General features: G+C 31.5%; 2 protein-coding genes across 2 annotated transcripts; both read left to right on the forward strand.

The window, feature by feature from the left end:
- Positions 1–1714: 1714 nt before the first annotated feature.
- On the forward strand, positions 1715–4576 carry LOC129225008 (uncharacterized). The gene has a single exon (XM_054859554.1). The coding sequence runs from the start codon at positions 1715–1717 to the stop codon at positions 4574–4576; it is 2862 nt and encodes a 953-aa protein (XP_054715529.1).
- Positions 4577–5244: 668 nt separating this feature from the next.
- LOC129225009 (uncharacterized) lies at positions 5245–6210 on the forward strand. Its single transcript, XM_054859555.1, has one exon. The coding sequence runs from the start codon at positions 5245–5247 to the stop codon at positions 6208–6210; it is 966 nt and encodes a 321-aa protein (XP_054715530.1).
- Positions 6211–27596: the final 21386 nt, after the last annotated feature.

The following is a 27596-nucleotide window of genomic DNA, read 5'->3' on the forward strand; positions in this document are numbered from 1 at the left end:
AAACATGTTCCGATTTATTCTGTTATTGTCGGAACTGATAGAAAAAACTGTAAAATCTGCCTTATGCAGCAATTCTAGTGCTTTCTTGGTTAAAATCAAAACATGAGCTGCATCTAAATTCGAAACTGGAATTAATCCAACTATTTCTTTATACTTCGATTTTAAAGAGGAAATCATGAAGGCTTGAATGTAAGTGGCTCCTATATTTTCTTCTTTATTATCAGCAAAACCGGATAATTGTTTGTCTTTATATACAATACTTTGTCGAACATGTATTTCATCAAGGAGTAGTACAATATCTTTTTCATGATCTTGCAGTTTATTAACTTTTGCTTTTAAATATGCCCAATTTTCTTCATTGTTATTTGCGTGTTTTAGTGATAAGCAAGCTGATAATCTTTTCAAATGCCTAGAGCATGGCAAATGAACCAGTTTGCTATCACACAAATCTTGATATGACGTGGCAGCTTTCATAAATAAAGAGTATGCAAAAGCAGTTTCTTTCCATCCATAGCGTTTTCCTTTATTCTTCTTATTGCACAGTTTCATTTGGTCATAAATGAAATGTTTATCTGTGTATTCAACAAAATCAACGTTGTTGTCTGCTTCATCCAAAAACTTTCCCCAGCATTCAATTGCTTTTTCGTAGAAAGTTTCTTTTATGGTAGCTTGTTTAAGAGTTTTCATGTATGTAATAACCTTTTCCAATTCAGTCCATAATTTGACAGTTGAAGAAGAAATCATGTCTTTTATGCTGGAAATAGATAGCTCCAAATCACCATTATACATGGTGGTAGTTCTTATCGTCTGCAGCTGAGCCTAGAACTTTAATTTAATTATTATAATTTTCATTGCTCGCGTGAGTGGCAACGTTAAAATTTAATTTTTCTTGATAGAACAAAAAGATTACTGAGAAGCGATAAGTCAAGCAGCGTTGCTGCATCACATTCTTTTCATTTTCTATTAAACTTTATTGCATGATTTAGATACATTCTATTCTATTTATTCTCATTCTATCTTTCATTTTGTGATAAACCATGACTTCTAAAGCTGCATCTGCGTATGAAAAAGCAAAAAAGAAACGAGCTACTATTCGCGCGGTAACAACTAAGCTACTGAATAAAATTTCTGAGCAGTTAAATAATGAAGACGTTACTGTGGAAGATTTAAGCACATTCAAGCTGCAATTAAATAGTAAGCTAAATCAAATTCAAGTCGCTGATGCAGAAGTTGAAAACTTAATCGAAGATATGGATGAATTCGAAAATGAAATAGAAGCTAGCCAAGAATATTCAGATAAATTCTAAATCTTCAGTTCGATATTGAAAGCAGAATTGAAAAAATTAAGCTTGACTTTGAGAAAGATAATCGGTCTACATTACCATCGCGAAGTGGACCTTTTCAAACAAGTACGAGCATAAATTTGCCTAAATTCGATCTTCCAGCATTTAACGGAAATATAAGTAATTGGATTAGCTTTAAACAAATTTTCATTTCGACTATTCATGATAATTCTAATTTAAGTCAACTACAAAAATTGCAATACTTGCATGCATCAGTTACAGAGGAAGCTGCTCGACTAATAAAGGGTTTTCCTATCACAGAAAATAATTATTCTCAAGCTTGGGAAACGTTAATTAGTCGTTATGACAACAAAAGAGAGTTATCATATGCTTTAGTTTCGAAAATATTTAGCATTAAACCAGTCAAATTGATGACTTCTAAATCTCTTCGGGATATTTTGGATTCTTGCAATGAAGCAATTCGTAATCTAAAAACGTTGGGATTTGAGTTAGACAAACTTTCAGAATTAATCATTATTCAATTTCTCGAAAAACGCTTAGATGATAATATCCGAAAACAGTGGGAGCTCACATTAGAAGATGAAGAAATTCCATCGTATAAGAAATTTATTGAATTTTTAGAAAAGCATGCCATAAGCATGAAAACCTGCAAAGAAATCTATCCCAAAGAGGAACTTTTGAAATCCAAGAAGTCAGTTAGCTATAATTCCGTAACAAACGTAAATCGTAGAAGTTGTGTATTGTGCAATTTAGATCATGCATTGTTCAAATGTTCAGAATTCAAAAATTTGAGCACTCAAGAACGGTGGAATCTAGCGAAGAAGAATAAACTTTGCTTTAACTGCTTGAGAGCTAATCACGATACTTCGAAGTGTAAAGTTACTTTTCACTGCGAAGATTGTTCTAAAAGGCACCACACTCTCTTACATGATTCTTCATACAAATCGAACCTTTCAGTCGATAATTCTGCACAGAGGTCAAGTGATTCTGTTCAAGTTAATAATTCTCAGGCCAGCAGTCTAGCTTTAACTGGTCTGAATAATTCGTGCAATATTCTGCTATCTACAGCTTTAGTTAAAGTCAAGGATTCTCAAGGACATTGGCAACTGTGTAGAACTTTACTCGATTGTGGTTCTCAAACCTCATTGATGACTGAAGAATGCTGTAATAGACTTAATCTAAAAACATTTTCAACTAATCACTTAGTCATAGGAACTGGTAATCAAGTTGCTGGAAAGTCCAATTACTTAGTAAATTTAAACTTTACTCCACGGTTTAATTCAGAAACCTTTTCTACTAAAGCACTAATAGTTAAAGAACTTACTACGAAATTACCAAATTTCCTTATTTCTAGTCATAAATGGTCACACATTGAAAGTTTGCAGTTAGCAGATCCTGATTTCTACATCTCCAGAAACATAGACATAATATTAGGTGCAGATGTATTTTTTGACATAATTCAAGGTCGCAAGATAAGTGGTGGAAAAGACACACCTACTGCTATTCAATCAAAGTTAGGTTGGATTCTCTCAAGAAGGGTATCGTCCAAGTTATATGAAGGTACAGAAAATACCAAATTGAGTCACCATTCCAGTGTAAAAATTGATGAAGTTCTTCAGAAATTCTGGGAATTGGAATCTATTCCTCAGAAAGAAAAGTTAAGCATTCAAGACGCAAACTGTGACAAGTATTACTCAGAAACTACAACTAGAGATGACACTGGAAGATATGAAGTCAAACTGCCATTCAAGGAAGAACCAAGTCTTGGAAATTCGAGAGATCAAGCGGTTGCACGATTTCTGTCGTTGGAAAGGAAACTAATCCAAAATCCTAGCATGTATGATCAATACAAGAATTTCATGAGGGAATATTTATCCTTAAACCACATGGAATTAGTGCAAGCAGAAGAGATCATAGTAGAAGATCGCAAGTGTTTTTATATGCCACACCACGGAGTAATTAGAGAACATAGCAGCACCACAAAATTAAGAGTTGTGTTCGACGCATCAGCTAAATCATCAACAAACATCTCGCTAAATGATGTTTTGCATGCTGGACCCAAACTCCAGACTGATCTATTTTATATTCTATCAAATTTCAGAATACACTCCATAGCTCTTGCGGCTGATATCGAAAAAATGTTCCGACAAATTCTTGTCTCACATTCAGATTCTGATTTTCAGATAATTATATGGCGAGAAAATCCCGATCAAAAGATTGAAGACTATAGATTGAAGACAGTGACTTACGGAACTGCTTGCGCACCGTATTTAGCCATAAGAACTATTAAAAAACTTGCTGAAGATGAAGAGATGAATTTTCCTAAAGCCTCAAATGTTATCGACAAGGACTTTTACGTAGATGATCTATTAACAGGAGCCGATTCAATTCAGGAAGCTGAAAATCTCATGAGTGATTTAATTAATCTAATGAGAAGAGGTGGATTCACTCTTCGAAAATGGATATCAAATGAACATAGTATTCTTTCAAAATTACCTCCTGAACTAAAAGGAACAGAACAGTCTATAAATATTGCTGAAGATCAGTCAGTGAAACTTCTTGGCATTCAGTGGGATCCAAATCAAGACACATTTGCGATTCATTTAAATCCAGCTCAAAAAGTCACCACAAAACGGCAATTATTGTCAAGCATTGCTAGAATTTATGATCCCCTCGGTTTCATTTCACCCTCTACAGTTTTAGCTAAAATTATGATGCAGAAATTATGGTTATGCAAGTCAAAATGGGATGATCCACTCCCAGACAGTATCCTTAAAGAATGGACAGGTTTTGCTTCACAGCTTTCGATACTTGAAAATATTCAAATGCGACGACATTTCTTCATCCAAAATTCTGCAGTAAAATGTATTCAAATTCATGGCTTTTGCGATGCTTCCCAAAAGGCTTTTGCTGCTGTCCTTTACATGAGATCAGAATTTGAAGACGAGAAAGTCAAGATTAGTTTAATCGCCGCGAAAACCAGAGTCGCACCACTAAAAACAATAACGCTTCCTCGTTTGGAGCTGTGTGCAGCTGTATTGTTAAGCCAACTCTACAAGAATGTAGTTGAAAATCTTGCCATTCAAGTAGATGAGTCATTCTTTTGGACGGATTCCCAAATAGTGCTTGATTGGATAAATTCCGAACCTCATAAATGGAAATCCTTCATTTCTAATAGGATATCGCAAATTCATACTAATACTCAAGTCGATGCCTGGCATCACGTTGTAAGCAAAGAGAACCCTTGTGATTGTGCCTCAAGAGGACTCTAGCCTTCAAAACTTCTTAATCATTCACTATGGTGGAAAGGTCCTTCTTGGCTTTCAGATTCGCCAATAGTTATCCCTACACAAAATCATTCAGCTTCGGAAAAAGAAAAAATCTCAGAAGTGTCAGTGAAAACGGCAAGTTATTCTAATCAAGTAGAAGGGGAGTTAAACTTCATTCATAACTATTCTTCGCTGAGTAAGCTTTCTAGAGTAGTTGCTTATAGCGTACGATTTATTCAAAATGCAAAATGTGACAAAAATAATCGGAAAGTAGGTTCTCTTAAGACATCAGAATTACTTGACGCCACAACTCGCATTGTAAAGTTGGTCCAAGATTCAGAATTCAAATCGGAAATTCATGCTATTCAAACTAAAGGGAGTTCGCCAGCTAAAAGTTCCTTAATATCATTGAATCCTTTTCTTGACAAAAACGGTATTTTAAGAGTTGGCGGCAGACTTAAACACTCTAATATGTCAAATGATCAAAAACATCCAATGCTACTTCCTAAAAATCATCACCTTTCGGATTTAATTATTGATTATTATCACAAACTCTCTCTTCATGGAGGAACACAAGTTGTACTCTCTCTCTCATTAGACAGCGGTTTTGGCTGATATCAGGAAGAGATAAAGTCAGAAGAAATATTCAGCGTTGTCTGACATGCTTCAAGATGAAGAAAATCATGTGCCAAATTATGGGAGATTTACCTAAAGATCGCGTTCTTTCTTCCAGACCATTTCTCAAAACGGGTATAGATTTTGCAGGGCCGATAATAACGAAGCCAAATCTCAAGAGAACAAGGGTTACCACAAAGTCATACATTGCTTTATTCATTTCCTTCACGACAAAAGCAGTTCATCTTGAAGTTGTGTCCGAACTAAGTACAGATTCATTCTTAGCGTGCCTCAGAAGATTTATATCGAGAAGAGGAAAACCTTCAGACATATATACTGATAACGGCTCTAACTTTAAAGGTGCAAGAAACTATTTATACAGTCAAATGGAAATTCTTAAATCAGCATCAGTTCAGGACTTTGCTTCAGAACTGTTTATTAACTGGCATTTCATCCCACCCAGTGCACCTCATTTTGGAGGAATCTGGGAGTCTAACATCAAATCAATGAAGCAACATCTTTTCAAAGTATGTAAATCAGCAGTGCTTAATTATGAAGAATTATCAACTTTAATTATTCAGATTGAAGCATGTATGAATTCAAGACCAGTAACTCCTCTTAGTAGTGATCCAAACGACCTTGATCCCTTAACACCGGGTCACTTTCTGATTGGAGCACCGCTTCTAGCAATGCCCGAGTCTTATCAAGCAGAAAATTCGCTATCATACACTTCAAGATTTAAGTTGATTCAAGCTCTTCGCGAAGGATTCTGGAGGCGATGGAGTGCTGAGTATCTCACACAGTTACAGCAGAGAAGTAAATGGAAGTCATCTAACCCAAATATAAAAACTGGACAACTGGTGTTGTTAAAAGAAGATCTAAAACATCCCATGAAATGGAGTTTAGGAAGAGTTATGGAAACTTTTCCTGGAGATGATGGAGCTGTAAGAGTTGTTCAGGTGAAAACTACATCAGGAACATTTAAAAGACCAATAACTAAGATTGCTCCCCTACCAACTTAGACTTAGTTTTGGACATTTGTCCAATGGGGGGGAGTATGGTAGTTCTTATCGTCTTCAGCTGAGCCTAGAACTTTAATTTAATTATTATAATTTTCATTGCTCGCGTGAGTGGCAACGTTAAAATTTAATTTTTCTTGATAGAACAAAAAGATTACTGAGAAGCGATAAGTCAAGCAGCGTTGCTGCATCACATTCTTTTCATTCTGAAATATCTCGATCATTCTAAGTCATATTTATTTCTAAATTTATGTTAAATGTTACGTTCGTGTGTTGTAATAAATGTTTCAGTATAGTTATTGCAAGTATATTTTATTGCGAATTCACAACGAAGAGTAAGCGGTTCTACAATTCAAAAAAGCCACGTAGCTCGCCATGCTCAACCACATGGTGATTGCCAAGTTTTCATCAATAGCCAAGCTCTTGGCCACTTTTGGAGATGGCGATAAGTCCATGAAAAGAACATAAATACAAGTTCTTGTAGTGTGTACAATGTAATCAACATCTTGCAGCAAATGAGATAAATGATCATTTAGTGAATTTCGCAATGCTTCAAAATTTTCAATTAGATCCAACTGAAGTAATTTATTCATTGCGTCTTCATTTCTTTTTTTTAATTTTTCCTCTCGACTAACACGAAGAACAGGTGTTTTTTCCGTTAAATAAGACGGACATCCTTGAAGAATGCAAGGATATGCTTCTTCCGTAAGCTTCGGCCTTTGACGAGGAATTTTGATAATTTTCCCCTCTTTATCAGGAAATATATCATTTCAGGGCGAAAATGTCTTTCACAAACAACCGACCGTTGTGACGGTTCAAAATTAGCTCTTGGAATTGTAGAGCACCACAGCTTCTTTTTCTGCTCATCTTTTGGGAAATTGAACACACTCACATAACATGATTCTTTTCGGTAGTTCCCAGAACAACCAGGAACAACGCAATGGTTTGGCATCTCAACTCAAAACTGTTGCACTCTATAGCATGGTCCTAAGAGTCAACAACAACGTTCGTTGTTCCCAAACAAGGTAAAGGAGAAGCAGGATAGAGATAGAAATAAACAAAAACGAATAAAGCAATAATATCAACGTAACAATTCAAAACAAAAATAACCTAACCACTAATAAGTAAATGAAAATAATAATAGAAATAATAGCTGAGATCAAGGCAAGCGAAGTAAACAAGCTGCTTCTGTTAGTCGAAAACCGAGAATGGGAGCTTGGGGGCTTGAGGGAGAATGGTCAAGTGGGACTTCTAGCATGACTCATACTTAGCGGAGGAGCGGAGAGTCAGGGCCTTCCTCTCGAGACGGCCTTGGTACAAAGAGGGGTTTGGAAATAGTAAGCTTACACAAACCGAGCAGTTCTAAAATTTTTCCTTCACTTAAAATCTGAACAAAAAACAATAAAATAAACCAATCTTATACATTTTAGTATTTAGAAACATAGAAAAACTATTTTTTTACCTACTTTTAATGCTTTTTCTATCTTAAAGTTTCACAACAACAATTAGAATAAAAAAATCCACTTGCGTATCTAAGCTTGACTAAATGATGCTGCTTTTAGAGATTAAACATTAACATAAATCACTCGAAAAAAATATCATTGACTAATTGTTTAAAGCTTTATGAAGTTATTTGCGTTACACATGCTTTTGTTTTTAAGCAACTCATAATTATTTATGTTGACTTAAAGACACTTAAAAAGCAAACGTATGCAGATATGAAATGTAAGTTTACCTCTTTCTTAGGTGAAGTATTTAAAGTGCATTTCTATTAAAATGCTGTTTATCTATTTAATGCAAAATATTTCTCCTTCGAATTTGATAAATGTACCATTTGATTTTTATTCATACGTCAAATACCAACTAGATTTATGATTTACTGGTAGTGAAAAAGTCTAAAATGCGTTTCAATTTGAAAGATAGAAAATTTATTATTCAATAAATACTATTTTTTTTTTTTTTTTAAAGTTTCCAACTTAAATGTACTTTTTTGTTAGAATTCATATAAAACATTTATTAATATATATATATATTTTAATTTAAACGCTCTAAAAAGGTAAATCATATATTAAGGGAACTGTAAACTTTGAATGTTATTTAATGTATTGTGCTTTCTAAAGTTCATTCATTCTCTTCCAACTGATTTCTGAACGGCAGGTTTCTTGTTAAATTTCTGAATAGCAGTAAAGTAAAGTTGAGCTGTAGTGAATTTAACATGGCGCTGAGTGGCACAATGAACCTAGTTAGAGTGTCACCTGTATCTAAAACAAGGAGTTACATCAGAAACGGTACAGGATACGTAAAAAAGTGTCAATTACAAAGCTATTTAGCGTCATCAAATTAGGAAAAAAAGACATCTTCTACATAGTAAAGTTGAAAACAGTAGGCGTAAAAGGAACCTACGTTTGACAGCGTTGAACAAAACTGCCACATGCCAGAACTGAGCCTCATCTATTTGCAATTAACAAAATGAGCACTTCAGGACAAATGCGCACTGTAGGATGGCATGTTACCGTTTCAACAGTACAGTTTCTACAATTTTGGTGGAGAGGTTGCGTACACTCGCTGTATGATGTATTGTTCCCAAGAAAGTTCCAAATGTTCAGGTCAAGAGAACGGGGAGGTCACTTTGCTCAACCACCATATCCAGTGACTCGTAGCTGGAATGCACTTAACGGATTCTATTTTTTAACACACTTCAAAAAAAAGAGGTTATGATTTCGTCTTGTGGCTTTTTATGTATGTCTTCGTGAATTATTTTAAATACCCAACTAATTATATACTATCTCTTAGTTTTTAATAACCATTTGAAGCCGGAGCCTCCTATAAACTACTACCTAACGTAACTAACAACCCACAAAATCCTGAAATAAACACTAATTTAAAAAAAAAACGCGCAAGTCTTTAAGACTAAACCGACTCAGTTACGTTAGGTATGTAGTTCATAGGAGGCCCCGACTTCAAATGGGTATTAAAAATTAAGAGATCGTATATAATTAGTTAGGTATTAAAATAATTCATCGTATAGTAATTAAAATCAGTGTTTATTTTATAATTGGGTGTTTAGTTAAGTTGATTTTTGTACTGGAATTGTAAAATAAATTTGATTTAGACATTTGTTTAGGAAATCGTATGCAAGTGTAATCAGTTATTTTTTGCTTTTTAGTTCCTAGGTGTTTTTTGAAGTTGGTTCTTTTTTTATTTGAAAATAACTAATAACATAACTTTGTGAACTGCATGGTAACTTTACCATCCTTATACTCTACTGCATGAGTTATCACTACATAGTGCTAGACAAAATTGTGGACACTTTTGGAAGCTTTTCAACTTTCTATGTTTGCAGAAAATGTTACGTTTCCCCAATTGAAATCTCGTGAATATCATTTTAAGGATATTGTAATACAGTCGAGTGCGCTTATTGTAATCTTTATCTTTATCTTTACTAATAATAAAGCTGAATGTCCTCTGTCCGGATCTCTGTCTGTCAGGATCTCTGTGACGCGCATAGCGCCTGGACCGTTCGACCGATTTTCATGAAATTTGGCACAAAGTTAGTTTGTACCATGGGGGTGTGCACCTTAAAGCGATTTTTTGAAAATTCGATGTGGTTCTGTCTGTCCGGATCTCTGTGATGCTCATAGCGCCTAGACCGTTCGGCCGATTTTCATGAAATTTGGCACAAAGTTAGTTTGTAGCGTGGGGGTGTGCACCGCGAAGCAATTTTTCAAAAATTCGATTTTGTTTTTTTTCTATTTCAATTTTAAGAACATTTTCCGGAGCAAAATTATCATAAGATGGACAAGTATATTACGAAATTATCATGACGTGGAATGTGAGAGCGAATGACTATAGCCAATTGGAGAGAAATTCGTCATCCGTTGCTTGTAAATATACAGGCGAACCGAATGACCTTTTAATTTTCAACTACGGGCAAAGCCGTGCGGGTACCACTAGTATCGTATAAAATAATATCTCTCTTAGTGTAATAAAATTTCACAGTACTACACGGTTAATAAGTTGCTTTTATCCCGGATTATGGAATGTCCCCCGCTCATTAAAAAATGTTTTCGTGGCCAATTGCCTGTTCCATCAAGCAGGTTCGACTGTACTGAACTTATTATAAAACATAAAAAAACATGCATTTACGATACAATGACATTTTAGCGTCAGTAATTGTAATTTGATTGCATAAGTAATTATTCCTTCGACCGAGAAAAAGAGCAAAGTGCAATTATGATTTGTTTCAAACCCTTTTACATGTCAAATACTGTTAGTTCCTACTAACATTTAACTGACTCTGAGAACAAGAACATTGATTGGTCACAAAAGTCAGACATTACAAACTACAGCACAACAAAACGAATAACATAGTTTTATATTGTAAATGTTCAAATCTTGCGTTCTCCATTGAGTGCAGTATTCTGTTATTTTCAAAATGATACATTTTGCCGAACATAACCATTTTTTAAAAGCATAAAAAGTTTAAAAAATAATAATAATAGTTTTTAAAAAATTCCTAAGTGTCCTCAAATATGGCCTCCAATACATGATACACCACGAACATGATCTGATGATTTATGGCTTTACACACCTTTGAGTCCAAAATTTAAAGACTACCATAACTGAAGGTAAATTGTTTTCTCTAATGAAAGTCGCTCATTATAAAATCTTTAGTGGCTGCTCTGTCAGAATGCGTTTTATGTCCCTTATCTTCCCCTTTTGTGTTGTATTGTCATTAGAGATGTTCTAACAGAGTAACTTTATGTAAAGTCTTTTCTTATCCATTTAGTACAGAAAGTCATAAAGATAATGATCACAATCAAAGCATCTTTACTGAAGCGTACGTTCATGAAAAGGAATTCAAAGAAAACGATAAAACTTGACAATATTACTCAACGATAAACCTTTATTGATTTTATACCCACTTAAATGGAGTCATTAAGGTTTTAATTTAGTTACGTTTCATCTTTTACTGGTTCTGGTATGTCTATATAACTATTAACAGAATTTTAAAAAGCCCTCACAATCTATTAAATTTGTAAAAGTTACCTGTGTTTTGTGTATACTATTTGATCCTTTGATTCCTAATTGTGATTGTTTTTAAGCAAATTTTTTATGCGTTTATTGATTTTTCCGCAGAACGTTTGGTTTAGTGCATATATTGAAGAGGAATTTTAATATTTTAAATTTTATCGTTGGTTTAAAACATATTGGCAGCATTTTGTGTTTCAGTTAAGTAAATAATTTATCACTAAACTCGCAGTTGGACGTTAGCCTTTGAAAACCGAAAGTACATTATGCTCATATGCAGGATGATTTATAAAAGATTGGCCCAATTTTAAAAGGCAATAATATATATTTAAACAAACAACTTTCATCGTAAAATGTGTATTTAAGATTAAATCGCAATGATGCTGGCACATTTGAAAGCAAGATCAAGTTAAGCATTAAAAATCCATTTCAACTGCGAGTAATCAGGTGAAGCGCGATACTAATATCATGCAAATGCGATACGTGAAAGAAAAAGTATGTACCTACTAGAATACGAAATTTCAACCCGACTGATACATAAAAGCTTCTGAGCCTGGTGTGTTAATTGAACGTGTTAGCAGATATTTAACCTTCACTAAAAGGAAATAGGCAAATAAGTATTTTATCAACAACTACAAATGGAAAGGCTCAGAAGCAAATATTTGCAATTTCTGTATAACGTTTCTAACAATTTGATGGGGGATACCGGGCTAGTCAAATCTTTCATGTCTCGATTTTTTTTTTCGTGGAGACAACTGAAGGCTCTTATTTTGGCAGATAGTTTTGTCTTTTTTTAATAGAAACAAGACTGATAAGAATGTTATCAACAACTACGAATGAAAAGCCTCAGAGGCTCAAAGATTGAACTTAACAATTTGCATGTGACATTCAGACTAAGTGGGAGAGATGACGGTTATCGCGCTCACCAGATCTTTCATGTCTTGATATTTTTCCGTAGACACAGCCCGTAGAGACTTATGTACAGGGTGCCACTTATGTACAGGGTGAGCAAGAAATAAGCAGCCGACTTCAGAGGACTCTCGAGAGCATTTTATTGGTCCGAATGAGATGTTGTTTTAGAAACAGATAATTCAAATAATACGTATATAAAGTATTATTACTTTTTGGTTCACTTTTTGGGTTTTACTAGTTTGAAATAAGTTTTTAATTGTTCTAGAAATCCTAATTTTTGTAGTTGCCAAATTCAAAAGTAATAAAAAATGTTGTTTACGTTCAATTTTTTTATGTGATTTATTAACCCTAAAAAAGTAAGCTCTAGACCAAAAAGCACACCTGCACGAATTGATTGTTAAATGACTGTAGACAAAAAAAAAAAAAAAAAAAAAAACCTATTGGTGTACCAAATGTGACGATTTTTTTAATTCTTTCAATTAAAGTAAATATGGAATCTTGATAATATCTTTGATGTTTTTAAATGATGTTGGATATGCTTTTATTTTTACGATAAAGTTTTTTGATGGTTTTAGTATGATAGTACTTTTTGGCGTATATTTAGAATTGTATTTGTTGGGATCCGTCTTCCTAGTCAATCCAATTGGCTACTCTTCGTTATACTGCTGAAATTTATAATTTAAACTGAAATTTTCAGGTAGAATGATTTTGTTGATGTGTTAAGAGTCGTTTTATGAATGCACAAAATTTGGAGCCAATATAATCAAAAATGTGAGAGCTATTTAGAGATTTAGCCTTATTTTTTGAACTATCCTTGTAATAATCTTATTCACTGTATTGTTTAACTAAATTATGAATTCATAAAGTTTTGATTTCATATAAATACTTTTTTTTAAATGTGTTTTTGTTTATTTTATAGTTTTTTCCTCTTGTACTATTTAACATTGCAACCACGCGAAATAAGTTGTTTAAAATTTAAAAAAAAGAACAGATAGAATCACAAATAATAGCTAATTTTCTAAGCTTAAATTTGGAATTAAAAATTAGTTTTGATTTGAAGCGACATGATTTTCCTAATAACCTCTTTAATGCTTTAAATAAATGTATCCGATAATAAACGTTCTTTAATGTTGTATTCGTAGCAAGCATTCAAAAGTAGTGACTTGCCGCATTCTAATAACCCCACACACTACATAATTTGCAAACTTCGAGTTTCGAACCCAACAACATCCCTTTTGTGTAAACGAGGCTTTGAGCATTCGTGATGTAAATATTCCCCCCCCCCCCCCAATTCTTTAGCGAACTCATTCAAAACTATTGGTATTTTAATTCAATTGTAAAACGGACGATGAACATTTATGTAAGCGCTTGTTACTGATTCTTTTTTTTTTTGTCCTCTCTATCAACTATTTGTATATTTATACTCCACGTCAATATGTTTAGTAAAAGAACTTAAACTGTAGAATTTTACCACAAACCCAAAATCTAAACTATACGTAGCACTATACAGAACATTAAAAACTTTCTAATATCCACCAAATGACTTACATGTTTTGGATCGTAATTGGATATTATAATGATATTGTTACACATAATTTCATCTAACTGAAAAATAGGAGTAACTTCTGATTTCGAAATAATTTATTGAGAACGGTAGATGGCAGCACTGACGAAATCAATCCTAATGTTCGTATTTTATTGTCTAAATCTAGATAAAAGAGCTATTTCCTTCAACAACAAAAGAATTTGAAAGCAATATCTTTGCATTAAAATTGTTTACATTCTTTCCAAATTTAAAAATGGTTGAAGTCTTGTTTTTGAAAAAGAAAAATAGATACAATTTTGAAATATAATTGCAATAGAAATAGAACAGAATATTTTTCTTTAGAATCTTACTGAATTGTAACAAAATAAAATTGAATTTTTGGAAACTATCGGGTGTAATATATTTTCATCTCTACGAGAAAAGCAGGGGGCATTTATTGGAAAATATGAAAAATATCCTTGTTATCAAATACAAACAATATCAACTGCGTTGAATTTTCCTTTCACTTCAGTCTGTTACAAAAGTAAAGAAATTACTGTGCGACATTTTAGGGGAAAAAATGCTCATAAACGAAAACCATTTGTTGTGCATTTGAGAAGGAACATTGAAATATAAATGCAATTAATTAACGTCAAACTTCATGGCAGATAGCAAAGTATTACGTAGCAGCACAATATGTAAAATATTAAACACTACACTGCTGTGAAGCTAATAAACCTGTGTACAATGTAAACAAGACAGCCTCTTAAATCTTCATTGATAGTTTTAAAATGTTGAAGTTTATATTTTCATCAAACGTCTCTAATCGCAAGTATTAACTTTAATACAAAAATTCTAATTAAAAATTCTTTTGAGAGCTGGATAAGAGTTTTTCGCTTATGCAACAAACCGCTTAGGCTTGTGAATCTGCCTACTCTATGCAATGAAGCTATTGTGTGAAACGTTTGATGTTGTGATACTTAAACTCGAAATTTATATTGGAGCATATTATGTCATATGAAATGTTACCTTGTCATTTATTCTTTAACAAAATGCAATGAAATATTTGAAAAAAAAATCATTTAAAACTATAGAAATAGCGGAAAAGCAGCATTTTAAAGCGAAAATAGCCTCAAAGTTTAAAAGTTTTTAGTTCAAAAAGTGCCTTTAGAATCTTTTAAAGAAAATAAAAAACTTAGTAATGATTAATTATGTTATGAAGCATTAAGTGCTTAAGAACTAAGAGAGAAACTTAGTTTTCAAGTTTTAGATTTTTAAAAGTTAATGAAAAAATAACAATAAACCAGTCATTGTGCTACTAAATTAAAGGAGAAAAATTCCAGTTGTTTAAAACGAACAAACACCATTAAAATAAATGAGTTTTCATTTTTTTGGCTATATTAATGTTTCCTAAAGTTTTCTAAAAAAATGAAAACTTAGTTTTTAAAAAAAGCTTGTTAAACTATTTTTTTAGAAATAAAATGGATGTTTTTTTATACTTTGTGTTCATGAAGGAACTAAGGATGCTGAAAATTAGCAAAACTGAAGCAAAGTAACTAAACAATGTCAGCGCTTTTTGACTTTGAATATAATATTACGTTTTATGTTTTTACCTTAAATTTTTACAGATGCACTTTTCATCAATTACAGCTTCTGATAAAACCATACTATTTATTTTCTTGTTTTTATGTTTATCAATCGTGATATTTTAATGGATAATCGCATATGAGAAAGTGTAAAATATCCAAATTTTGAATTTTAAATTAATGTCACGTGCATGAAATGAGAAGTAAGATAAGAATCACTTTCAAAAGTACAATTTAAAAAAAAACAAAAAAAAAAACTCACGATTAAATATCAAAATGAATACTTCAAACAGACATCATAATTTTACTGGATTAATTAGAAGACAGGGTTTAACTTACTCAGCGGCAAACTGTCTGCTTCTTATATCTTTTTTCTTGCTTGATGCTCATAATGTTATTTGACTTCATGGAACAAAAGTATTTTAAATATATTTTTAAAAGTGCATAAAAGTAATTTGAAAAAATATTTTTGAAATCTTGCTTCAAAGTAATATTTGAGCGGGGTTTGTTTTCTTTTGTTTTCTTTTTTTTTTTTTTTGAATAAAGTATATTAAATTTTAGCCTTATACTCTTTAACGATTTTAATCTGTTCAAACAATCACCTTAATGTACTATTTCAAGTGTTCAATCTAACATTTTTTTATCCTTCGATTCCCCCACACCTCTAAGAGAAAATACTTTGAAAAATATTCTAGATTTTTCAGGCGGATAATTTTTGCAGAAGCTTTCATAAATGGGGAATGTAGACGAACTAAATACACGTATCTGTTCATCTAAAACTACGCATGACCTTTGAGTATACTGTCTCTTAACCATTGTGTATTTCCAGGAGAATTGGAACAATGCATATTAAGTATTTTAATAAAATATTGCCACGGTTTAAAAACTATGGACATCATTGCTACAGATGCAAAACCTAACATGGATGTTCTTACCATTCGGCTGAAGGATCTGGTTTCTTAAGATTTGATATTTTAAATGCAAACATACATACAAAAAATTTGATTTTTTTTTCTTTTTGCGAAAAGAGAGGATACTTTTACAGTTGCTTTCTTTTTTTAATTATAAATTTTGATCCGTCAAATCATCTTTAAAAAAACTTGCGACTCAAGAAAAGAATCTTATGCAAAATTGCCTAGACAAATCCTAAGAAAAAAAATACATGAGCACTTTCACGGGTAACTGACTGACATTCACAGATATCAAAACGATAAGTATTTTGAAACATAAATAAAAAACTATTAATTTTTTAAAATATTTTTTCGCCTCGCTTAATGTACTTTTTAAGCTGAATTTCATGGGATAATTGAATTTCCAAAATACATATTGGGTGATTTTAGAAAAATTGTTAAAAGCATGGTAACTGACTGACACGAATGCAACCCGTGTGAAAAGTAATACTGATTCAATGAGAGATTTTTCTAAAAGTAAAAGGAATTTTTATTAAATCCAGCTTTACTGAATTAGCAGCTTTATTAATTTAACCGCTTTATGGAATCAAAACTGTTTAGAACAAATGTGATTCATGTAAGCGGCGGCCACTGTATTGCTAAAATAAGTATTTGCATTATTTACGTCAAGTTGATAACTGACTGATATTACAAACAAATACATAAATACACCGCCAGCTCAGTCATTCCATCCAAGGACTGTAGTTTCGTGCTTATTAGCACTCATCAGCCCGGAATAAAAAGTGCCTGAGCTGGAGGTGATGGAAAACTTCTAAAGGAAGCTAACAGTGCAAAACAAACTGGCAATATAAGAATTAGCACTGACCAGACGAGTGACCGAAGTGATGGTTCGGTTCAAGTCGAAGATTGAAGGCAAGTTATGGTGTTTCTGTCTTAGCCCTGCCTATAGGGCGGTAACTTACTGAAAATATCATGCTTTACTTTCAATCATCGCATTGAACCAAACCATCGCTTCGGTCACTCGTCTGGTCAATGCTAATTCTATATTAGCTACCAGTTTGTTTGGAACTCTTGGCTTCCTTAAGAGATTTTCCACCTCCAGCTCATGCACTTCCTATTGCGGGCTGATGAGTGCTAAAAAGCACGAAACTGCAGTCCTCGGACGGAATGACTGAGCTGGCGGTGTATTTTATGTTATAAATAAGAGTTTAAACACACTTTTGGTATTAAAGGAAGAAAAAAAAAAGAAAAAGAAAGATAAAAATTCAAGATATTATTTTTTTTAATTGTAAAAGAAGAGCTGTTATCTATTTCAGTCTTGCTGCAAATAATTTAATTTGAAACACTTTTTTAAAATTTTTAAACTTTTTTTATTTTGCAAACGCTTAAAGAGATTTTTAATAGAAAAGTTAATTAATTAGGTGCCTTTGTACTGATGCTGTTAATTTGTACATTTTTTTTTTAATTTTTTTTTTACATATTTATAATTGAAATTATAAGCTGGCGGAAATACTCAAATTATTATAATTTAATTATTCAAATTGAAACCTCGTTCACGTTTTAAATTTACTCAAAACTAAAACAACAATTTGAGAAACTGAGTTTAATACATAGTCTGTATCATCTGTTTTTGCAAAAGGATACGCAATATTTGTTGTTTGAAATCAATTTTAGATGCTAAAAAGGTACGTTTGACATAATTCGCAACCGTTAGTCAATTGCGAATATATAGATGTAATGCTAGTAATTTGATGCTGGCATACGAAAAAATAGGCTCGTTCATTTCTAAACGAGTTTCTCCTTTGAAATGGCAACGGTAAAAGAGATAAGATTGACGAGTTGGAATACTTTAATGGAGTGTAAATGCTGTTTTTCTAGCCAGTTGATATGGGAGAAGATTATTATATATTTTACGTAACTGTGCAGTAATTTATTTTTTTAATTTAAATAAAATTGATAATATTTACATAAGAGAAGAACATTTTAAACAATTTAAAGAAGTGAAATAGAAGAAAACAACATATCTATATGTTAAAAATGTAAATGTGTATACATTTCTGAAACGCAGCTTTTTGATATTTTATGTTTCAAACTCGGATTTTGATTTTTACTTTTTCAGTAGTATCTGCCAACCTTTACATTTTAAGTAGAGTGAAAAGGAATTGCTACCGGAGTATATAAGTCGGTATCTAGAATTGATTGAAAAGCTAGATGAAGGGAGATGCTTAGTTATTTAGTAACGAAAGAACTATATTTTGTAAAGCATTTTTAGATAACGACGGAAGCATATTTAAATAACCCCCTCATAACGTGTAGCTATATGTCATCATGACATTTTTTCGAAAGGAATAAAAAATGATCGATAAAATGGTACTGACACGATGATCAACGGCTGTGATTGAAAGGCATGGCGTTATTGTTTATTATACTATAAATCAAATTTTGAGCACATAAGAGAGAAAATGAGCAACGAATACTGAATAATGAATACTTTGACTGAAGCGAGCGGAATTTCCATGCAGTATTTTGTTCAGCTCAAAAATTTCTACTGCAATGCATAAATAAGGAGATCAGAAGGATAGATTCTCAAAATTTTTTCTGTAATAACTTTGTGTAAGAGGCATATGTACTGCATTTATTTTTAATGCATGAATGTATTTAAATAAACACTCTATCACAGAAATACTGCAGTAATGCATTGATTTGTCTTTGAACTAGCAGCTTACATAAAACTTACACATTTTAACTATAAAATGTGCAAATATGTGAAGCAATAGTTAACTTTAAATAAAGTAATAAAGAGGTTTTCTATTATTTTGCGAGTACAAGAGTGTCAAATAATAGTTTAATAATGTAGTGCAAATTCGGTTCTTAAATCTTGCGATTTATGTCCTTTTTCTATCAATTTGATTTCGTGTACTTCATTTAGCTGCAGAACTTTTGTGACAAAATACTGTTGATATAATATTTGAAGTAGAATTTTTTTGAGAGTAAAAAAAATTGTAGTTTGAGATATTGTATGTAAAACCATCCTTTTTTTTAAAATTTAACACGTTTACACCATTGTTAATAGTAGTACATATGTTTTTTAAAAAAAATACATTTTTTTGAGATACTTTAACTGACATTTGTGGCGTCTAACGTACAAAGTTGAAAAGATTTAAGCAATAGAAGCATTTAAAATTAGATTATGCTTTAATCTTGTGCTACTGTTCAAAAGAAACATTCAAGAAAAATTTTCTTACAAAAGTTTTCTATTTCTTACTCTGAAATTTGGACAAAAAAAAAAAAAAAAAAAAAAAAAAAAGGAAATCGCATTCTGCAACTCTTGAAACCGAAAAAAGCGATGCACCGACACAGGTAACCTCAATTTTTTGTTTCATAAAACGACACTAACAGAGAATAGTTCTTTCTTTAAAACATAAATCTTAAAAAAATAAATATTCTAGTACTAATATAATGGTGCAAAAGTTGAAAAAAAAAAGGATATAGCTGAAAAGTAGACTTGATTAAAACTATCCAGAAAGAAATTAGCTTCGTTCACTTTTTTATTGCAGTTCCACCCACAAAATCTCATGGGATGCGTGAACTACTGTATGAGCAATGCTTATGATTGGATGTACTGAGAGCTAAAAATCCCTGCTTTCAATGTCGTTTTATAAGAGAAATGTTACTGGTTTGCAGCGTTTCTTTTGCTTCAGAAGTTGTAAATCACAAGTTTTCTTGATTTGGAAGTTCAAACTCTGGACTAAGAAATGGATAATTCTTCTGCTAAAGTTTTCTTGCTAGTTATTTCCGATAGTGAGCACAAGATCAAGTCATAATGTACTTTTGAGTGCTTCTAATGCTTCTCTTACTAAAAATTCGCAGTCTTAGCACTTTGGAAACTGTATATGTGATGATTCTTAAAACATAATATCTTACAACATTTGGGAGGCTAAAAAGAAAATAAACTAATATTTTGTAATATTTAACATTTTATATTTGTCACTATATAGAGTCAATTAATTGTTTCTATTTTGTGCATATACAAAGTTCAACGTATCCCGGGCACCAGGGCACCCTCGGTACAAACCTTGGCAAACTTTCTTTTAGAATATAGTCATTCAAAAGCCATGCTAAAACAATAAATGTTTTTATTAACTTCGATAAACAATTTTTCTGGGGTTTAAATTGTTTTCCTGGTTCCAACATGTTTACATTTTTTGTTGTCTGTCTACAGATATTTACTGCATTATATAATAATTTAGTCAAAAGATCTCATAAACTAAAACTGAATTATTTTTTGGGAGATGTCTAATTACTTGAAAGATTAAAGGAAGCAAGAAAATAAACCTTAACATAAGTTGTTACTTCTATTGATTTAAAAATATGTAAAACCATAAATGAAAATCCTGATTTGCTTCAAATGGAACACACACACACAAAATAAAATTAAAAACAAAATACTGCTAATAAATGGCAGTTAAAGTTGTAAGATCATTCTAGAAAGAGAAAAACGTTTATTGAATTAGAATAGTTTTTTAAAAGTAAAAACTATCTTAGGTAGGTTTTACACAAAATAGTAATTGGAAATTCAATGACTGTTACATGAGCACAATTTTGTGACTATTGGTTTCATTAAAAAAAAAAAAAAACCACTGATTTTTTTACAACTAATGATCGTATAAAATTCTAAATTATTCTAAGGAAGAAAAATTCGTATTGTTTCTAACGCGTAAAATTAAATACATAAATTGCTGTAAATCTATATGTGCATAATGTTATTTCAGCAAATGCTATACGACAGCAATATTTATAATTGACACCGATAAGAGTTTCGATTGTTCTTTTTACTTCTTTTTACAAAAAAAGGAAGTATTGTATTCGCGAAAAAAATTTCACTCAAAATTTGGCCTCAATTTCCATTTTGCTCACCCCCCGATTGAGTTTTTTTTTTTCAACCCGACCACACGCGGATAAGTGCCTAAGAACGTACAAACACCCGAAATATTCATTTTGACATTCCCCGAGTTTATTACAACGATTTTTTTCGTGACGTTCGTATGTACGTAGGTATGTGCGTATGTTTGTCGCATAACTCAAGAACGGTATGTCCTAGAAAGTTGAAATTTTGTATGTAGGCTGCTAGTGGGATCTAGTTGTGCATCTCCCCTTTTGGTTGCATTCGGGTGTTTCTAAAGGGGGTCTTTTGCCCCTTTTGGGGGGAAATCAGTGTTAATTTCGATGTAGACTCAAGTGATGTTACAGTTTTGCGGGCACTTGGCGATATATCGCCAGTCTTTTGGTCGCCGAGTTTTGTCACTAACTTGGCAACAAATTTGGCGATTTTTTAAAAAAAAAATCTTGTTTCAATTTAGCCACTGGTGGTGATATTTAGAGAGTAAACTATTGAATCACATTAAAATTGCCAATAATGGGAAAATGACATTAAAATTGTTGTAAAAGTAAAATCATGTGATGCACACACCAGCTCGTTTATTCTTACAAAGGCATGTTGCAAGGAAATTAATATTTATTATATTCCCTACATTTTAATTTTCATTCTAGATTTTTAGCAATTAACTACATAACTAAAAATATTTGATTTTTAAAGTTATTTTTTATTCACTTTCTTTCACAAATGCAAAAAATCGAGTTAAAAACTGTTCATAATTATAAAAAAAAAGAAGTAACCCAAACTCGTCATTTAAAAAGTAAGTAAAATTGCATTTTGTCTTTAAAAATTAAATCAGTTAACACATATTTTGCTACGCGAAGTACACAGTTCACGGTATGTTTCATTTCACCTATACAACCCCCCGGAGGGCTGTAAAGATGATGATAAAATTACATCTTGCGGAAGAAGTGGCAATAATTCTTCATTTAGAACATTTCCTTTATCGACATTCTTCGCTTCTGTTGCTTTTCAAAATCGATGCAACGTTGTTTTATGCTTGACTAAATTGCAGTTTTGTTTGCATTCTCCATAAATTACATTTGTTTGTGAGAGAAAAAATACAAGAGTTATGAGCGGATGTTGCTTCGTGTTAATTTTTGTATCAAATTAGGCTTTCGCTTTTGTGAGGGTCGTTGAGAAATGTTCTAATTTGCAATATTTGTCTTGACACCTTATTAGCATAATCAACTTTAAACAGCATAATGCGTTTTAGTGGAAATTTGCAATTTAGTAGGGTAGTGATATTTTAATCATATTTGTGGCTAAACGCCGCAAAAGTACTCAAAAGTAACTCAAAAAAACTACTATAGTTATTTTTTTTTACTATACAGCCTTTTTACTTCCTTTTACAAAAAAGGAAGTATTGTATTCACGAACAAATTTTCACTCAAAAATCGATCTTAATTTCCATTTTACTCACCCGCGAATGAATATTGAGTTATTTTTTCGACTCAACCACACGCGGATAAGTGCCTAATAACGTATAGACACGAGAAATATCCATTTTGACTATTCCCGAGTGAATTACAACGAGTTTTCTCGTGACGTTTGTATGCACGTATGTGCGTATGTGTGTATGTATCTCACATAACTCAATTACGGTTTGTCCTACAAAATTGAAATTTGGTACGTAGACTCCTAGTGAGGTCTAGTTGTGCACCTCCCCGAAAACTTTCAACATTAATCCGAATCAGTGTCTTTAAAAAAAAAATTAAGATTAACTAAATTTTTAAAAAAGTCTAAAAACGTTTTTCAAAACAACTTCCGAAGTACTCCTTTTTTTTTAAAGGTTTTCAGAAAATCTCCAGATTTTATACGCAAAAATTGTCGTATTTGACTACACTTATTGTTTTAAGTCAATTACGTACCGAGAAAGACCGATCAGCTATATGAGTACTTCCTCATACAACATATGAGTACTTCCTCATATGTTGTACTCTCCCTCTCCCTACAACATTTTTGTGCTACCAGCTCTTGGTTTATCATGTATAATCTCGTGGTTAGGACCACTATATTTCACCCAGACGGCTTGAGATCGATCAAAAGCATAGGATGAATCATACCACACCTCTTTGATAACGTATATGCTTCTAGCTTAAAGATAGAGACGGAAAGCAAAGTTCAGATTTTGATGGTCAAAACGCTCTCTATAGTAACATCCAATAAAAAGTGAATTCAATATTACAGTTTAGCCACTCCAACATAGGATTAAAGATTAAAATATTGACTAGTTACCGATTTGAACACTTCAAAGCATGTATTATGCCCGCGCAAAAGCTTAGTGTAAATAATTGATCATGAAACTTCGGTTTTAAACCGTCATTTAGGCTGGTATCACACCAAAGGAGGAAGTATAGCTATTGTAGCATATTAAAGTTTTGAATCAAAGAATATTACACCTTTTAACCTCAGAAAAGCAATTGGTTATTTATTGTGAATGAATAAGGCAGTAAGTAAATGAATAAATAAATAAGTTAATTACTAAATGACGAAATGTAACTGAATGAACTAATAAATGAATGTGTAAGTATTTTAGTAAAAGATTGAGTGAGTAAACGAAATAATCTATTTCACTTACATGCCCCATCCATTTTGCCTCGCGTGTACTGAACTACTTAAGCAAAGTATTGAAAATACAAATAAGCTTATTACATACTGCACCGGATATTAGAAGGTTTCAATTAAGATTTAAAATGTTAATTACAAGGCCTTAATAATTTTATAGTATCAAAAATATTTTTTGACAACATTTATTACAATGAGAGTTTCAATTTTTTGAAAATTGCCTATAGTATCAAATGCTTTAATTTTTGGCTGTGTTTTTTTCCTGACGGATGACTACATGTGACTACATGTGCAATTACATTGCTAAAATATAACTAGATAGTTGGCACTAAACGCGAAGTAGATATTTTACCTTTTCACTTTGCCCCATATTCCCCTACTATTTAATGCAAAAGAAGTGACTGCCTCTTTAAATCAATAAAATTATTTTAACATAATTTTAAAGTTCTTAGGGAAACTGAAACTACATTCCATGAAAATATTCATAACTGCTTAGTTGAAAATCCTATCTTTTTTTTTCATTCAAACGAAATATTTGATTTATAGTGTATAAACTCATTAATCATCCAGTGTCGTCTCATGTCCATTTAAGTGATTGATCGTTTTGTTCTGCGAATTTTTTAATCATTTCGTTTGAGAAGAAATTGACTTCGCAATGAAACTACATTTTTACGAAGTTAATGCTGTTGGTTTATATTATCCGGTATAAAAGAGCTTGAAAAAAGTTTTAAAGCATGCGGCCTAGATTTTGATATGAACTTTTAATTAAGAAGAGGTGGAAGCATTTTTGTAATGAAAGTAAAATGAAATATTTTAGTGTGCAGCTTATAATAATGGGATGTAGTTAGCAAAGCAAACACATTTGTAAAAATACTGTTATTTAGTCTTTCAGATTCATTTATTTCGAATCCTAATCATTTTTATAGTTAGCTAAAATATATGACAACGTATTTATACTTGTGTGCCGATAATTTCAAGCAATAAGTCTCCGCTGTTCTCTCTCTCTCTCTCTCTCTCTCTCTCTCTCTCTCTCTCTCTCTCTCTATATATATATATATATATATATATATATATATATATATATATATATATATATATATATATATATATATATATATATATATATATATTGGGGGAAGGAAACCCCCGTGAACATAATATGCTTTACTAAACTATATCCAAGCAGAAAATTTAAAGTAATGGCAGTACCAATCCTATATTTCAGGAAAACTTTCAGATCAATGTAGCAATGTTACCACTGTTGTCTTCGCCTAAAAACATATTTTTAATTAGTTGATTAGCTAAACTTAATTATTACAAATTGTTATATGAACATTCACTTAAATTTCTGACTATTTATTTTTTAATTAAAAGTATAAGTCTTTATTATTATTTTATGTAAGTTCCCAGGTAGATTATAGATCTCTTGTGAACAGAACATCTAAGAGCACATGTGAACAGTCTCCCTAATATGAGGATCAATATTACGAATAATTTCATTTTCTAAAACTGACTTAATATCTATCGTGAATTTAAAAAATATATGATTATCCCATAGTTTTGTAAATAAATACACGTATCAAGAGTTTCAGATAGCAAAGTGTCAATCGATTTTTTTACGCTCGTTAAAACTCAAAAAGTTTTAGGGTCGTAATCTTGCCTTGTGTTACCCTTTTATGGGGTCACTTTTGCTATGTGAAATTGATAATATTTTATTTGAACACTATAGATGTTGAAAAAAAAAAATGTTTACATGTACCCCTCTTTCCCCTACTAATTTGAAGTTGCTCGTATAGATTGTCTCAATAAATGCCCCAACTCTTCTAAAATTCGAGCGGAAGTTGGAATAGCTGGAAGTTAGAATTGGAGAAGCTGTGATTCAAAATGAACCTTAAAGGAAGTTGGAACGCTAAACCATTCAATGAATAATTTTTCAGTTTTTATTTCTTAAAAATATTCAAGCTTATAGCTGTCAAACGACTTCTTGTTGAAGTTTCTGTAAATGTAAAGTAATTAAATTAAAATAATAAAAAAAATCAAGATTTAAAACCGTTGTTCTAGAAAACTATTTGAATTATTACTTTGATATTTTCGCCTGATTGTGTTTATGTGTTCATAATTATACTGAAATGTGATGAAACCCATATTTTTGAACAAACAGCTGTTTTTAGAATTTATTTAATTAAAAAAGATAGTATTGTTTAAAATTTGATAAATTATTAAACAAGCTATTTTACCTTTACATTTCACCTTAGTAGACTGTTAGACATATAGTCAAGACACTGTGAAAATTGAAAGATTCTGTCATTAAGCTTTTTTGAGGAAAAGGTACATAAAGTTTAAGGGTTCTTCATAACGCGTTTACAGAGTACCGACTCCGTTGAATGGATACAGGTTTTCGTTGTAATACAATTTTAAATTAGAATTAAGGATATGAAGGAACTAATCAAACAGTTCATGGCTAAAGGGTGCAATAACCAAGAAAAAAAAAAAGTTCTAATTAATTTTTAAAATTCCAACCGGAGGACACTTAAAATCTTATTCTATCCACACATAATTCCATTATGGTGTTTGGAATCTTTTCGGTCACGTATTTCTCAAACCTGGGTATATTTCTGTCCCTTAATCTTCTTTTTCAATAAATCATTATTTATCAAAGTTACTATGAGAATAATTGTATGAATAATTTATAATATCATTTGAATTGAAAAACAAGGATAGGAAAGAAAGAATCGAGCATTTTTAGTTTCCTACCTATAAGACTGGATTATATAAAAAATAATAATAAATTTTAAAAAAAACGTTAAACTGCTCTGATAAATTTACATTTTCGCGCAGAAGGCCAATTGAAATATTTTTCAACAATACAAAATTATAATTTTTGGGTATTTGAAATATTTCTCATTAGGTATTTTCTACAACCAGAGTCAAATCTTTATTTTGAACTACTCATAACACATTAGTTACTGATCAAACGTGCCATGAAAATAATTGAATAAATGATTTGTATATTATCATTCCAATTTAAGGTCAAGGTTAAGGAAAAATAGGCTCAAGCAATTTTAGTTGTGTGGATATAAGAGATGACTACACATGAAACTAAAAAAAAAAAAAAAAAACATTAGATTGTTGTAAAAAAATGTAACTTTTCATCAGAAAACCACTAAGAAATATATTTTGACCAACGCGAAACTTCAGCGTTTTGTTACTTTTTTCTACAACCTTGGAATGATACCGTAAATGAATAAATGTTTAGTTTGTAATAATATTTACGTTATAAATATTAATTGAAAAGACAGAATCAAGTAATGTTAAATGTCATGCAAAAAAGAAGTTACTGCACAGAGAAAAAACATCAGATTGTATTTATTTCAAATTTCTTACAAAAGGCCTTTTAAAAATATTTTTTAACCGTGGAAAATTCCAATTTTTTGGTATTTGAAATCGTTATCATCACGTATTTCTACAATATCAGTATAATACACTAAATGGCTAAATATTTAATTTGCCGTATCATTTTAACTCAAAAACAAACATAGGAAGGATAGAAACAAAAGTTTTCAAAGTCATGCCTAAAAGAAGAGATTGCATATTTAAAGCAAAAGCATTTACTTCTGTCGATAAATTGAAATTTTCCAATAAATCGAAACTTTGAAATATTTTTTTAATGGCACAAAATTCCAACTTTTTTTTGCATTTGAAATATATTTTTTCCCGTGCATTTCAACAGCATCAGTATGTTACCCTGACTGAATGTTTAATTCTTAATATCATTCTAAAAATAATGACTGAAACGACATTAAATTGTGCAAAAATTTTCAAATTTTTCTACAAAAGGCCGCTTTGAAATATTTTTCTAGCGACACAACATTCTCACCTTTTCCTTTTTAATATATCTTCGCATATTTTTACTCCTTCAG

This window comes from Uloborus diversus, chromosome 6 (genome assembly GCF_026930045.1).
Source record: "Uloborus diversus isolate 005 chromosome 6, Udiv.v.3.1, whole genome shotgun sequence".
Lineage (NCBI taxonomy): Eukaryota > Metazoa > Arthropoda > Arachnida > Araneae > Uloboridae > Uloborus > Uloborus diversus.

Coding starts and splice junctions, on each gene's coding strand:
- LOC129225008 (XM_054859554.1), top strand. CDS start 1,715: ATGACTTCTAAATCTCTTCGGGATATTTTGGATTCTTGCAATGAAGCA.
- LOC129225009 (XM_054859555.1), top strand. CDS start 5,245: ATGAAGAAAATCATGTGCCAAATTATGGGAGATTTACCTAAAGATCGC.